Consider the following 16,105-nt stretch of genomic DNA (forward strand, 5'->3'; position numbering starts at 1 on the left):
AAATGCCAGAGAGGGAAGAATTACTGCTGAAAACACAGCGAAAGTAGGGCAGGAATTATGAGAGGGTGGGAATGGTCAGAGCATCTTCCTGCCTTTGCCTAGTCAAGGTTCTTCTATGAGGCAGTATTATGTGAGACAGCTAACCAGCTGTGTACAATGACAGTAGCTTTCCAGTCGAATTTTTAAAGGTGACTGGATGACATTAAGGACACTCTGCCACTTGCTGTTTTTGACGTGTGTGGGAGAGACTCGTCATAGCTGTGCCTGTGGATCTAACCCAAGTAATTGATGCACAAACCACTGACCTCCCTGTGTTGGCTGTCAGTTTTGTCTAGCAATTACCTCTGAGTACCTTACATCATGGCTATGTGTCAATGGCCCTTCTTCTGTCATCTCACTTATATAGAGAGACCGTATTTGAATAATGGGTAGAATTTCCTGCTAGAAAGGACTAACACTCCGCTGTATATTTGCTCCATTTCTTTCTATAAATGCAGCAGTGCATAAATTGGGGCATTTGTAGTTACTGACAACCAAGGGCTTTCTCGTTGGCCACTCCAAGGGTTGTAACCTCCTTCCGAGGGAGGCTCCATTGCCAGGCAAATATCATTTTATTTGGGCAATCCTTTGGCAACTAACCTCACTTCTGCAGAAGGGATGTTAACTAGGCAGGTGTTATATATATTCTTTTGTGGGAAAGGCATGCTTTAAACTGTCTTTTTAGTTTTTCACCCCATGTTCATTTTATGTTTCAACTGTGCTTTCTTTAAAATTTATTTTATTTTATTTTATTTACTTTAAGCTGTTTAGAGTCCCATGCATGGAAGAAAGGTGGGAGATGAATGAATGAATGAATTAATGAAAAATGTTTCAGGGCATAGACCCATGATGCATAAAATGTGCATGTGCTAATTGATGGATGCATAGGGACATTTGTATGTATATATACTCAACTGTAAGCAAAAATATGTTAAATAAAAGTACCTGTGAGCATGTTAGGATGTGTAGGATGCTTTTCTTTCATCACCAAGCAATTACAACTCTGCTCACCTTCCACAAAGATTAAAGCCTCAATATTCTCATTTTAGATATTTAGCATTGGCTAAAAGTGGTATGCAAACTACAACCAAACCACATACATTCTGTTTCACTCTACACAAGAGTATTCGTCATCTTTCCTCCTTCCAGAATTTCCTTAATACTAATTTTATGTTCTCCTTGATATGGGGAAGCTTTCCTTCCCTGCCTACCTATATTTTAATTTGTGCCAAACCTTCTCCCCTCATGGCATCTGTCAGGTGACATTTCTCCATAATTGTACCCGTTTTCCTTTATCACATGTAGGAATATTTCAGTGTATTTGTGGCATAGATGAGAATATATGTTCAGTTCAATTTTGATATAAACATATCTTATTTACACTTCCTGCTCCAAAATGTGACTGAGATGGAATTGCATTTATTTAATCTCCACAATAAAAGGTATACCAAAATGTGTATATTAGGAAGATGTACAACAGTGCATATATCAGTGAAAATAACCTATGAAATCACATAGTTCAAGGAAATTTGTATGCAAAAACACATAGAGGAAATTGTCTAAGAAGTGCACAAAAATGCTTATGCAGAGGTGATAAGGATTTTCAGACTGATGGAGAAATGGTACAAACTGAATTTAAGGTTGGAAAATGGAGTGAAACCCAAATGGTTAGAATGGTCCAGTCCAAGTTCATTGTTATAAACATGGCTGGAGCTGTATAATAAGGAAGAATATATTGATAATTTGTGACACCTAAAGTCAAGATGGGACTAAAGCCTTTAAGGGTATCAGATAGGTCAGTAGAAATAATTCAAATGGACACTCACAACAGTTTTATAGAATGTTTAGGGTTTAATGGTTCACCAGTAGGCATATGTTCACAATTATAGGAGAAATGTTTTAGGAGATAAATTAGAAAATATTGTGGTTGGGGGTATGGATGTGTTCCGAGGAAAGTACTGTACCACAGCTTCTCCCGTGCCCACTGCTCCATAGATCTAGTGGGCACTTTTATATTGCGCTAATTTACATTAATTATAGCTATGTTCCATTTTAACAGCCATGGCTCCATTCCGTGTGATTTGCAGTTTAGGGAGGAATGGTTATAAATATCAGTGAGAGTGGCCTAGTGTTTCATCAAACTAAAAGCCCCAGGAGTCCATAGGATGCAGCAATGACACTTAAAGTGGAATACAGTGTTATAATTGCCTGTCTAAATACTCTGAAGGCACCAGAATCTCTCTGATCTCAGAAGATAAGCAGGGTCAGGCCTCATTAATACGTGGAGGGGAGACTACCAAGTAATATCAGGTGCTGTAGGTTATATGTAGATAGGGTTGCCATATCCCGCCTGGGGGCAGGACTTTCCTAGGTTGGGGCGGGTCTGCACGGTCCCGCCCCGGTTTGGCCTTTGTCCCGGGACCCCGCCCCCCCGCGATGGAGGCCACGGCTGTCTGCAGCCGCGGGGAGGGAAGGAAGGGGGCGGGGGTCCTCCTGCCCCTTCTCTCCCTGGCCTGGCCGCCTCCATGGCTGACGGAGGGGACCAGGCCAGGGAGAGGGAGCCTGGCCTCAGTGAGGCCCCCTCCCTTCTCCCCAGCCTGGCCGCCTCCGTGGCTGACGGAGGGGGCCAGGTTGGGGAGAAGGAGCCTGGCCTCAGCGAGGCCCCCTCCCCTCTCCCCTGCCTGGCCACCTCCGTGGCTGATGGAGGGGGCCAGGCTGGGGAGAAGGAGCCTGGCCTCAGCGAGGCTCCTTTTCAAATGTAGGACACACAAAAAGTGTCCTACATTTGAAAATTTTGTCCTACATTTGTCCCGGTTTGGAGGTCCTGGCTTATGGCAACCCTATATGTAGAGGAAGGCAATGGAAAATCTCCTCTGAATAAATCTTGCATGAAAACCCAATGATAGTGTCACCATAAATGGGAGGTGAGTTGATGGCATGTAACAACAACAGTTAATAACATTGTGCTGTAACTGTATAGTGTGTAAGCACCCAGTATCTTACTTTGTCAGGTCGTTTGTGAGGTAACTCTGCAACACAGTTTGTCAAGTCATTTGCCTAAAGGAGATCAGTCTTTAAAAATGTCAGGCCAACAAGGGTAAAAGTTGTCTCAGTTTATGCATTTTGGTAGTGCAGTTGTATACTGTATTGCTTAAAGCTGTTGGTTTATTCTGTTCTGCTAAGTCTGCAACAATATTGACCACATGACTTGTTCCAAAAGGACTCTGTGTGGTACTTTCTGACCATTCCTGGGGACTCAGTCCTGATGTTACATGAAGTGTGAGTTTCCCTGTAGTCATCACAAGCAGAAGGTGTGTTCTAAATCACCTTAATTTAAGCGTTTCCTATGTATGTATGCTTCAAAGCAGTTCATTTATTGCAATATGGAGATATTGACTGCTGATTGCTCATGTCTTATTTTGCCCCCCCTTTGCTTCTTTATAGCTATCATTAATCCGAAGCAGCCGAAGGAGACACCCAAAAGTTTCAGCTTTGACTATTCCTATTGGTCTCACACAACAGTAAGTAGATACCAGCCCACAAATGGGAATATATTTGCTCTGGACTCTTTTTGAGTTGGCTGACTATTGTGGTTGAATTCTGAATCTGTAGTGTGATGTTTCCAAATAAATATCTAGCTAAAAATAATTCAGCAGAATTTTTCAGTAAATGAATTCTAAACGGGAAGTAATTTTGAGGAGTAATCACAAGCAATTCATGGACAAGTAACAGGAAAACTATGACTCAGCTACTCTTAGATTTCTGCAGTTGGGTTCATGGGATCTTCCTCCTCCTCTCATAATCTGTTCTCAAAAAACAAAAACAAATAAACAACAACAACAACAACAAAAAACCAGCATTGCAGGTATTCATTAAGACTGTGCCATGGTGTGCAATGTCATCACTGATCGTTTCTTTCTTTCGATATGAAATGTGATCTCTCTAGAGCTCATCTTATTATGATTGAAGACCACAATCTCCTCCCTCCAGAACAAAAAATTAAAGATTCCAGTCCCCTTGAGCATGCAAGGTACCTATTTCCCATCCAGTAGTAACTATCTCCTAAAACTCCACTTGGCACTGATGTTAAAAGCAACCATACCTTTTCAGGATGGAGGAAGGAAATTAGGAGCAAGAGAATGGCTGTCCAGGGAATGGCTGTGATACCCTGCATATAGCTCTTCTCTTCTATGCTTTTGTTAGTATTTTCTGTATTTTGATATAAGCATTTCTCACTAATTCACATGTTGCTGTACCTTAATCTACATTGCTGAGAGGAACATTTCTTCTTTGCTAAAATCTATCATGGTCTAACTCAGGGCTAATTTAAGCAGTTCCAGAACCACCACCAGCCCACACTTACCACCAAAGTCTGCATTCCTTGCTGCCAAAGTTAGGAAGAAAATTGTACCACTGATGTTCAGTGGCAACAAAAAAGCAAAGCAATTGGCTTTAATTACATTATTATCTGCTTTTAATTGGCCTCTGCTCCTGTTGCCTTTGAAATCTATAAGTATGATATGCCATCAAATTCTGGAGGCATGAAAGGTCTTGTTCCGACTAGGTTTAAATTGGGATCAGGATCTGGGTTAAACGGGCATGGTTCTCACTGAATCTGATTTTAGAAATCGATTCAGAAAGGGGGGGCATGCTTTTTGACCATTTTTGACCATTTCACTCACGCTGGGAAAATGGGGTGTTTTGGGGGCTGAATAGATTTATTTAGAAATAAATCGATTCAGCCCAAGTGGGAACCAGGCGGATTCTAATCGGATTCCAATCTGTCCTGGTTTCCACTGGCAGCCTGGCCTGGCGGGGGGGGGGGGTAGCTGACATGGCCTGGCCTCTCCTGGCCCCCAAATCCCCAGGCCAGCCTCCTTACCTGCTTCTTTGGCCGCTGACCGGCTTCCCTGTGCCTTTCTTTTAAGTTTCCCGCACCCAGGGAGGTCGGAAGGAGGTCACAGAGAAGCCGGAAGCCTTGCAAGTTCTTTCTGGGCTTTCTCCCAGCTTTTCTGTGACCTCCTTCTGGCCTCCCCGGCTGTGGGAAATTTTAAAAAAGGCCACAGGGAACCTGGTCAGTGGCCAAAGAAGCTGGTAAGGAGGCTAGGCTGGGGATTTTAGGACCAGGAGAGGCCAGAGATGGGCTGGGCAATCAAGCTGCCCCCTGCCACTTGCCAATTCCTGAACAGATTCCTGAAAACGGCGCAAACATAGTCAGATCTACGTTTTTTTCAGAACCGGTTTCAGGAATCAGTTCAGGAAACAGATTTTCCGGTAAGTGAGAATGGGCCCATAGTTACACATAGATACCATCCATAGACTACATATTGCCCAACTCAGGCTCTGTACTTGTTTCCTTCACTTTATGAGGTATTTTACACACCTGTTGCCCACATGCAAATTGTGGTGGGATGGTTACTTACAGTGCAACTTCCTGGAGGCTGTTCTGTACAACAGACCATTTGTGTGAACCATGTGGTTCCAGCAATTCTCACAGTCTATCTGTACTGTAAAAATAGTTGAGATCACATAGTAACCCATATTTTTCCACTTTTTTCATATATACATTCTTCAAACATCAGATAAAACAGTGGAAAAGGGTAGATCTTTTGAACATTTTGAATACTTGAAGGTCTTTCAGTATGTAAAGGATCTACACATATAGCTTCTTCCCAGACTTGGGGGGGGGGGGGGATGAGAACATTACCCCAAATAAGAATTCTGCTCTCCCCATTACATTTTCCTCTAGTCCCCAAATTTCTAGCATTGCAGTAACTTAAAACTTTAGTTGAGCATTCAGAGATACACTCTAGGCAGGCAAAGTTAACAAGGGAACGTGAACAAATAGCTGAGTGCTGGATGTGATCAGTTTTCAATGTCTCACTCTCTCCAATGCTTGAAGCTTAGGAACAGAAGGAAAATTTCATGGGGAGGATATCTATTACCTTGATTTTGCTTTCCCCCCATCGGTACAGCCCTGAAGCAGAACCTTTAGAAGATAATTGGGAGATGAATAGTACTTTAAATGTCAGGCTTATGTGGTCAAGGACCTGTGACTGCGCACGAGGTCCACTAAGTGTATTATAAAATGCTTTTTACTACGCCAAGTTTGGTTTGTGGTCAGTCACAGGAAGTATAGATCTTATAATCCAGTAATGCCATAATGCAGATTAATCAAAGTCTCGACCTTTGTTTGGGGGAAAGTCACTCCAAAGTCATGGAAATATCAATATGGAAACTATACTGTCTTCAGTATTTACTTTTGTTCCAAGATTACTCAGAAATAATAGCAAAAAGAATAGCACAGAGAAAATGTTGTAGATCACAACAAAAGCAAGTTCTAATGTGAATCTGCAGTAACCTTTCAGAATAGTTCCTGGTTAAAATCAGTGGCATCACACTAGGGTTGATATCACCCAGTGTGGTTGCCTGGAATGGACTACCACGGGTAGTGGTGACTACCCTGCCTACCCTTCCTTCCTCTCCCATTGCCTCTCTCACCTGGCTGCCACCCACCCAGTCCCATAAAGGGCAAGCAAGGCAGTGGGAGGGCATGGAAGGGAGGGCAAGGCTTTTTGTTTGGGCTTCTTCACTGCTATAGATATCTCAGCCAAGGGAACCAAGGCTACAGAGAAGAAGGGTGAATGCCAGGGGCTACGGTAATATGTTGCTGCCTAACTCTCTAGTTAAAACAAACTACCATAGGAATGGAGATTCTTCTTCTCTTCTTCTCATTTGTTAGCTGTCTTCTTCATCATGAAGCCCCCTTTTCTTTTTCTTTCTTTATAGCCTGACGACATCAACTATGCCTCTCAAAAGCAGGTATACCGGGACATTGGAGAGGAGATGCTGCAGCATGCTTTTGAAGGTTACAATGTCTGCATCTTTGCCTATGGACAGACTGGAGCTGGAAAATCATATACCATGATGGGCAGACAGGAAAAGGACCAGCAAGGAATAATTCCCCAGGTAATCATGAAAATAGTTTGCAACTAGAAGTGAGCAAACAAGCAGCCCCAAGAAAATCATGCTTGAGATGGAAAGGGGGATGAAATTTGGGGGAGTGCAGGTAGTTGTTCTGGAGTAACAACAAGGAAAGAGAGAGCACAAAAATCCTATGGCTTCTTGGTTGAAGGGAGGGATGTGCCACCACCTAGTGGAAGGTGAGTTAGTATGGAGAGTTCAGTAAATGGAAAGGCAGGGATACTTTATCCAAAGTGATCGAACTACCCAGAAGAAGCAGGAGGGAATAGGAAGTGGGTAACTGGTTCCCACACAAAAGGAAGTTTTGTAATCATAGAATCATAGAATCTTAGAGTTGGAAGAGACCGTAAGGGCCATCCAATCCAACTCTCTGCCATGCAGGAAATCACAATCAAAGCATCCCCATCCCCATTCAGCCTCTGTTTGAAGACCTCTAAGGAAGGAGACTCCACTACACTCGGAGGGAGTTTGTTCCACTGTCGAACAGCCCTTACTGTCAGGAGGTTCCTCCTAATATTGAGGTGGAATCTCTTTTCCTGTAGTTTGTATCCATTGTTCCACGTTCTAGTCTCTGTAGCAGCAGAAAACAAGCTTGCTCCCTCCTCAACATGACCTCCCTTCAAATATTTAAACAGGGCTATCATATCATCTCTTAACCTTTTCTTCTCCAGGCTAAACATTCCTAACTCCCTAAGTCGTTCCTCATAGGGCATGGTTTCCAGACCCTTCACAATTTTCGTCGCCCTCCATTGGACATGCCCCAGTTTCTCAATGTCCTTTTTGACTATACTTCTGTTGATGCAAACTAAAATCGCATTGGTCTTGTTAGCTGCCGCATCGCACTGTTGACTCATGTTCAACTTATGGTCTACTTGGACTCCTAGATCATTATCACATGTAGTCTTGTTCAGCCAGGTGTCCCCCATCCTATATCTGTACATTTCATTTTTCTGTCCTAAGTGCAGTACCTTACATTTCTCTGTATTGAATGGCAAAGATGTCACCAGGGTTATAGAGCCACTGAATGGTACCATTCTCTGAAGATGCCAGCCACAGATGTTGGCGAAATGTCAGGAATAAACTCCACATAGCACGAAAAACCCACAAAAAACTATGAACTAGGTTCTCCTTGTAAGCAGGTGAAATATGAGCTTTGGTCTAAGGTAAGATTGGCACAAAACTTTTTGCTGCCTGAGAAGAAAGACAGGAGAGCATCTTATCCAATATATTTTTTCTGCCTGAGATGAAGTAGCAAATAATGACTCCACACATCCAAGTCAATGCATATAGTAGCCGAATTATTTTAACAAAAGAGACAGAAAATCCCACAGTATCACTTTCCACCTCTGGCAGTAAAAATATAAAAGAAACACATAGTATAACAGAATTTGCTGGGTTTTCCCCCCACAATCCTCAAAATGTGCTACTTGAGGCAGTTGCCTCTCTCTTTCTGATGGTAAGGCAAGCCTAGCCCCCACTTTCCCCATATAGAAGACATGTGGACTGGCTATCCAACACTGGTGACAGGACAGCATCTTCTAACACACATGAGAGTGAAAAGGGATGCTTAAGAGCAGGACTGGATATAGAGTTCTGTTCTCTACAACTCACTCTTGCTACCTGCCCTCTCAGAAGCTGCTTCCAAAGGTGATCTCCTCATTCTTCCTAATGTTGAGGGGGCTGGTCTTGATTTAAGCTCACTGGGAAGAGTCCTTAGTCATTTCTCTCAAAAATGTCACCAAGTGATTCAATTGTAGTGAATTTTATCAGAATTTGCTTCAACTTTTTATTTTTTTTCCAAGGGATCCTGCCCCTATGGAGTCTTTGACCCAGTTTTCTTTGATCTGGGGGAAATGTGTTTGTGTATCTCTTACTAAACCTATCAGTTTGTCTGGGGAGGGCCTTCTTGGTGGCTGCTCCCAGTCTTTTGAACTCCCTCCCTAGGGGACCCCTGTCCTTGCCCTCCATTGACAACTCAAAACATTTGTATGCCATCAGGCTTTTGGAAACTGACTGGGACAGACATTTAATGATATATTTTGCTGTTTTATGGATTGTATATTATAATTTCTATTAATGTTTAATGCTTCAACTTTACAGATTGTTTATTTGCTTTTTAAATGACATTTATGTTTATACTGTTATCGAAATTGTATTGTTTTTAATTTGTATTGTTTTAAAATATGTTGTTAACCACTTTGAATCCTTTATTGGGCAGGATATAAATTAATAAAATACATAAGAATAAATAAATTATATATGGGCAGCACATCACTCTGCTAGTTAACAATTGGAATCTTACAACAATTGCCTCCGTATTAAAAAGAATAATAAGTAAATAAGTTATTGCATCTAGCCAGTGGAGCAGTGAGAAAGCCTGGCTCAGTGTGTAAGTGTGAGCAGTTGCAATTCACAGTCTGAGACATGTAGCCTGGGCTACTATTCAGTGTTGAAGAAGATGCTGGTGTGAAATATTTGGATTATACACAGCTTTGGGTAAACTGAGGCACTGCATCTCAGTCTCTATGTGACATTGAAAAGGATTTTGTCAGCACGTGTTATTCTTATGTGCTGTTTCATTTGAGGAGACCACAGGGAGGAAGCCCCTAGCTTTCTTTCATGTTGTGTCTGCAAGATCCCAGGATTCTGAATGACAGCACCGGTCAGCCATGGCCAGCATGCTGAGAAGCAGAAATTCCCACTCCTGCCACTGCTAATCCAGATGGAGCAGCAGTGAGTGCAGAGAGCAGAACAAAGGTCGACCAGAATAGCAGTGCTAAAGAAGAAGTCTCCTTCCTTTTGTCAGCTGTTGTCACTCACAGTCTTGAAACCTAAAGGAATGCAGTCTGTTGTTGCATGGAGAAGAATGGGTTCAATGTCCCCCTTCTGGAGGACACTGCAACACCACCATAATTGTTGTGTTCTAAGTGTTCAAGCACTTAGGCGGGTTACAGACGGGCAGGGGAAGACGTCTTGAAGGTGTCTTCCCCTGAATACAGAGCCTCCAGACAGCCCGCCCCGGGGGCGTGGCTAAGGTGGATGGGGCTTCCACACGGGGATTAGTGAAGACGCCTCACCTGGGGCCGTTTCTTACCCGCAGCTTCCATACCGCCGCCTCGCAGGACGCTGCAAAGAGAGAGGCAGCTTCCGCACGGGCAGCCAAAAACGCGGCTTTTTTTTTCTTTTGCTGGCTGGCGGATGCGCAGCTGTGCAACTGCGGCGGTCAGCACGGGCGGCAGAAAGCGTATGTGCACATTTAAAGCGCCCAGGCCCCTTTAAACTTTTTCCCCCGTCCTACCCAAGAACAAAGGTGGCCTCCTGCCAGCTGGTGATCAGCTGGTGTTGGCATCCTTGTCCGCTTGCACGTTGCCAGTGTCACCAGCATCATGGATGCCTCCTCTCCTTTGGTCCCCGCGCTCTTGCTGAATCTGCAATGTACAGCCACAGCTGTCGCCGCTGCCACCGCTGTCCCCCTGCCATCCCCCATCACCTCCCTTGTACATTTGTAAATATTTATAGTTTCAGCGTTTTTTTATTGTTAGGTGAAAATGGCGCTGGAATGTGTGTAGGGGTTCACTTTAAATTCCAAACTTTCCACAATTCTAGCAGCGCATGTGTACATGTTACTCTAGGGTTAGGGTTACGAGCATTAAAATAGAGTGCAGCTGTGCTGCAGCTTCCACATCTGCATGGCATCAGACGCTCTAATTAGAACCTCGGTGCAAACTGCGCATGTTCCAGGACCCCGACTCATTATGCGACGTAGCTGACTCGGAGCCTTTAAATGGGCAACTTAAATTTGCGGTGTGACAATTGTGGCGTACAGGTGCATTAGCTTACAGACGGAGATGCGCAGTTGCGCAGTATATAGAAAAGAAGCGGGAAAAAGCGGCACCTTTTTAATGCCGCTTCTTCCCGCTTGGGGCGTGCAGGCGGCGTGTTCATGGCGGCATTCAGGTAAGGGCTGTCTAAAGGCTATACCTTCATGACGTCATGAGCACACCCCTTTTTGCCTGTCTGTAACCCGCCTTAGAAAAAGATTGTCCAATGAAAAAACAATTGTTATTTAGGAATTATCATCAGAGCAGCATGCCCATTTCTGAAGGCTGCTGTTCTAGGCTAGTTCCTTCTGCAGTCTGGCATTAGTTCTGGGTGACCAGTGGTAAGCTGGAAGCTAGGCAGCCACATCTAACTCTTGCTCCAGCAGATAGCCAGTGCCTTAGCTATGGTTGCCATTACCCATGAATGAAATCACTGGGAGGCAATAAGTAATGGTGAGCTGAACCAGTCTTGGAAGTGGGACTGGTTGATTGGAACTGAAAGGGAGCCAAGACAGAGGGACCGAGGGAAAGGAACTGCTAGTTCACCTCATCAGGAATGCCACGAAACCATGTGGGAAGGAAGAAAGGGCAAGGGCCTCGGAGGCCCAGTTTGTTCTTGCCTTTACTGGAAGACTTTGTGTGTGTGTGTGTGTGGGGGGGGGTGCTCTGTGATGAAGGGGCTCCAATCAATGACACTCCAGTCCAGCCACAGAGGGAGGAGAAGGGAGCACCAAGAGGAGGTAAATGGGGAAAGTGAAACCCACTGGTTGAACAGCAGGGCTTTTCTGCCTGTAATTTCTACCATTGAAAGAGAGTTACTTGAAAATTTATTTGGAGCTGCTACCAGTGTTATCTTTAGGATAGAAACATATGTGATGAGCTACTCTATTTGAACTTCAATTGATTCCCTAGTGATGGCACTTAAAAATCTTTATGTCTGCTGAATTTTGGGGGGAGAAGTACTAAGTAAATAGTACCATTGTCTCTGATTTATGTAACTCAGTCACTTTCTTTCTCATGTTATGCAGCTGTGTGAAGATCTCTTCTCCCGAATCAATGACACAACGAATGACAACATGTCTTACTCAGTGGAGGTACAAAGTGATTCTTGGCATAGTTTATGGTTTCCTAGGGGCAAGAAAGAATTTATGATAAGATCACTGAACATGTATGGAAGTACTATCCAGCTTTTAAAAGAAAGGGCTTTTATTGTTTTAAATTGTAGTATTTTAAACTGCCTTTTATCTTTTTTAATTTTATGCTTTAAATCATTTTAATAGTAGTAGTTTAACTCTGTTTTAATGTTGGTCTCCTATATGTTTTAAATTATTAATTATTCAATATTATTTAATTATATTGTAACCATTTTAATTTTGTAAACCACTTCAAGACCCAGTCTTGGGGAAAGGGAAAACACAGAAGATTATTACATGGAGAAAAAGGACTGGAGAGAAGCGGGATGCACGATTGCACAAAGATGATCACATGACATCCCGTGATGTCACACTCATACCGTCCTTCTCCTGACAATGAAGTGGAATTGTCCTGTCACTTTTCATCAACAGGAAACTACCATTAATTAAAAGTGACAGGACCATTTCACTTCATTGATGGGAGGAGGACGGGATGAGTGTGACATCATAGGACATTGTGTGATAATCTTCCCACAATAAGGATGGGAGCATCCCACTTCTCTCCCGTCCTTTTTCTCTGTATGATAATCTCCAAAGTTAATAATGTCAATGACAACAACCAACATATTACTATTACTGTGAAAACAATCACTGGAAAATTCATTAGCCGAAAATGTTCCTACGGAATGGCGTTCTACTAAATTCTTCAGGAAGGCATGTCTCAGATTTGCTTTTGAACATTGCTATATTTTCTTACCGTTTAGAAGTAGGTTTAATTAGCTGCAGATGCCTTTGACAGTGATACTTAGAGATCCCATTATCTATTTGCAAGCTGAGAAATAGCATGTGCTTACTGTTTACAGATCACTTTTGAAGATTGTTTTCATTAGTGCCATCTACTAGACATGTTTTGTTTTGCTTAGCTGTTTTCATGTTTTACCAAAGATGTATGATGATTATGGCACATTACAGACGCGCCTATAGTACGTCCCCAGGACGTACTAGGGTTAGGAAGGGACGTCACTTCCTGACGCCCCTAACCCTAGTACGGAATGGGTCCGTACAAAATGGCAGCACCCTATACACATGGGCGCCGCCATTGCTACATCACGACCGCGCCGCCTCCAAACGGGGCGGCGCGGAAGTGACATACTGGGGCTGCGTGAGGCTGCGCCAGCGACGCACAACAGAAAGGGGCCAAGCGGCCCGTTTCTCCTCCTCCCTGCTGTCTCTGGGTGTCCTTGGGGTTTGAAGCCCCAAGGACACCCCTTTCCAGACTGTGGGGAAGCGGCCTTTTGCTGCTTCTCCGCAGCCTGGAAAGCGGCAGATCGGGGCCTCAGAGGCTGCTGTTGTGGCAGCTGAGGCCCCAATCCGGCGGGGAAAGGGCTGGTTGCAGGCCGCCCCAAACGTGTGGTCTGTAATGCGCCTATGAATACTGGATTGTTATAGACCTGTAAAATATAATTGAAAGAAAATATACTGAGTGGACAGAAACACTTTAGATGTCTTAACTTGAAAAATACAATGTGCTTAGTAGGCCTTATTTCCAGATATGTAAGCAGAGGAGTGTGTCTTAAAATGTTTAATTTAATTAAATTCCTTTAATTTGGGGTGGATCTTCTCAACTATCTTTTTCCCAAACTTAGTATGGTAAATTATAGTATCCTGTCTTATTTATTATAAATAAAAGCCTATGACTAGGAAAATGACAGGAAGTAAATGAATTCATATTTTATAAACACATTCACTGAATTTTCATGAGATTTCCCTTTGTTCTTGGTTTTGTTCCAGAGGGATTACCTGCAGTATGTACATTTCAGTTAGCACCCAAATGCAGCCCAAAGGCATTTTAATTTTTTCTTTAAGAAATATCATTATCATCATCCAAATGCGTTTTTAAAAGATGTGAGTCTCAGAGTCTGCACATTGTTTCCTGCAGGTGAGCTACATGGAAATATATTGTGAACGTGTGCGTGACCTCCTCAACCCAAAGAATAAAGGAAATTTAAGGGTGAGAGAGCATCCACTCCTTGGGCCTTATGTGGAAGATCTCTCGAAACTAGCTGTCACATCGTATAATGACATTCAGGATCTAATGGACTCTGGGAACAAAGCCAGGTAAAAGAGAATTGCAAGGTGGTTGATCCCATAGTTATGTGGAGTCTTGAAATGAATGTTGTTCAAATCTTTTACCTCATCAAATCCCCCAGTTTCTCTTTGTAATAAATAGTCTTATTACTGGATATTTTTTTTTACCAGAAATGAAAGTAGAAATTTACACTTTGCTGCTGTTTTTTCACAACAGGACAGTGGCTGCCACCAATATGAATGAAACCAGTAGCCGCTCACATGCTGTCTTTAATATCATTTTCACCCAGAAGCGGCATGATGCCGAGACTGATATCACCACTGAGAAGGTGGGTAGGAGATATGATATAAGATGCTAATACCGTCAGGAGCACCAGTGTGGAGGGAGAGGGTTACAGCTTCATACCATATCACTTCTTATAACTGCCCAAGTATGACTAAGCCTCTGACCTCAGACAGACAGCTGAATATTCTGACTCAATACAATGTGGGACAAACAGCATCATTTTTCAGGAAATGAGGATAAGAGATGTCTACAAAGATTGCTTTGATGATAAACCTGCGTGTTCCTTAATCTTCTGTACAGACCCACATATTATTTTTATGTGGCTTTGGCATGCACTGAGGATAGTTGGGGATAGAAGGATTAAATATAGAGAGGAAGAACTTTGTACAGCCTACAGCTCTCAAAACGTGTGCTGTAACAGACAATACTAGGAATTATCCACTGAAAAACATAAGTAGAGCCCTGATAGACTGTAGCAGGACCGTATAGTCCCACTAAACCTTTGGGTCACCCTAGTCCGGTGCTCTGTTTTCTACAGAGACCAACTAAGCCTACAAGCCTACAAGAAGGGCTTGGTGATAATAGCCCTCTCCTGCTGTTCCATCCAGCAACTTGTAATAATAATAATAATAATAATAATAATAGGTTTTATTTATATACCGCCCAATCACTGGGAATCCGAGCGGTTTACAACAGAGGGGATAATAGACAGTTCCCTGCCCTCGAACTGTCTATTATCCCCTCTGTTGTAAACCGCTCGGAGAAGGGAGAAGGGAATGGTGAGGGGGGGAGGCGATTAGGTCCCGCATTCTTCTCTCCCTCTGAGGCCTGGGCCAAGGCAGATGGGCTGGAGGGAGGGCTCTTCTTCTTCAGGCTAGCCCTGATGGAGCTGGGCCAGCCTATTCTCTCCATCACTGGCCAAAAGATGACAGTTATGGAGGGAGGGCGCTCTATCTTAAAGCTAGCCCCTGATGACACTGAGCCAGCCTGTTCTCTCCCTCACCGGCCGAAAGATGACAGTTATGGAGGGAGGGCGCTCTATCTTCAGCCTAGCCCCTTATGACGCTGGGCCAGCTTGTTCTCTCCCTCACAGGCCAAAAGATGACAGTTATGGAGGGAGGAGCCTCTATCTTCAGGCTAGCCCCTGATGACGCCGGGCCAGCCTATTCTCTCCTTCACAGGCCGAAAGATGACAGTTATGGAGGGAGGAGCCTCTATCTTCAGGCTAGCCCCTGTGGGGTTAATGGTACATGGCTTCTGAACAAGGCGATGCCATAGAACCATCACTGATCTTAGAAATATTACATGTTGGTGAGGAGCTTCTGGAAGTTGAAGTCCAAAAAAGTAACATTTTCAAGATCTTAGTCATCATGATTAGCAGATTTCAGTCATGTCCTTCTTAAGTACATCTGGATACTGTGGATACAGACTCCTTTGGACTGGTCACAGGAATTGGTCCATTTGTATAAGCAGCCTAAATATTACACTTTCTTAATTGTATTATTTTTCAATTTCTTGAATTTCTTTCCCGAGAGAAAAGAAATTAGCAAATTTGACAAATAAAGATTTTTTGGGGGGTGGGGAAAACAGGGAAATCAAAAAACTACTGCTCAGTCTAATCTGTCATTGTGCGTGTACTGTATATTCTTTAAATGATGGGCTGAACACAGGAAGGATTTTGTTCTGGCTTATATGTTGAAAGTCTCTAACCTGATTATCCAGTTACATTCCAGGCAAGAACTGGGATAAATAAA

At 43.3% G+C, this 16,105-nt stretch overlaps 1 protein-coding gene across 25 annotated transcripts in view; it reads left to right on the plus strand.

The window, feature by feature from the left end:
• The window catches only part of LOC149318339 (kinesin-like protein KIF1A), a 144,246-nt gene that overhangs the window by 39,763 nt on the left and 88,378 nt on the right, over positions 1–16,105 (plus strand). For all 25 annotated transcript variants that reach the window (XM_089509462.1, XM_089509466.1, XM_089509468.1 and 22 more), the window contains exons 3-7: positions 3,484–3,560; positions 6,829–7,008; positions 11,873–11,938; positions 13,917–14,095; positions 14,283–14,394. In XM_089509462.1, the coding sequence (XP_089365588.1) occupies positions 3,484–3,560; positions 6,829–7,008; positions 11,873–11,938; positions 13,917–14,095; positions 14,283–14,394 (614 nt within the window). The remainder of the gene's footprint in view (positions 1–3,483; positions 3,561–6,828; positions 7,009–11,872; positions 11,939–13,916; positions 14,096–14,282; positions 14,395–16,105) is intronic.

This window comes from Sceloporus occidentalis, unplaced genomic scaffold (genome assembly GCF_023333645.1).
Source record: "Sceloporus occidentalis isolate IW3139 unplaced genomic scaffold, rSceOcc1.0.p SCAF_2, whole genome shotgun sequence".
Lineage (NCBI taxonomy): Eukaryota > Metazoa > Chordata > Lepidosauria > Squamata > Phrynosomatidae > Sceloporus > Sceloporus occidentalis.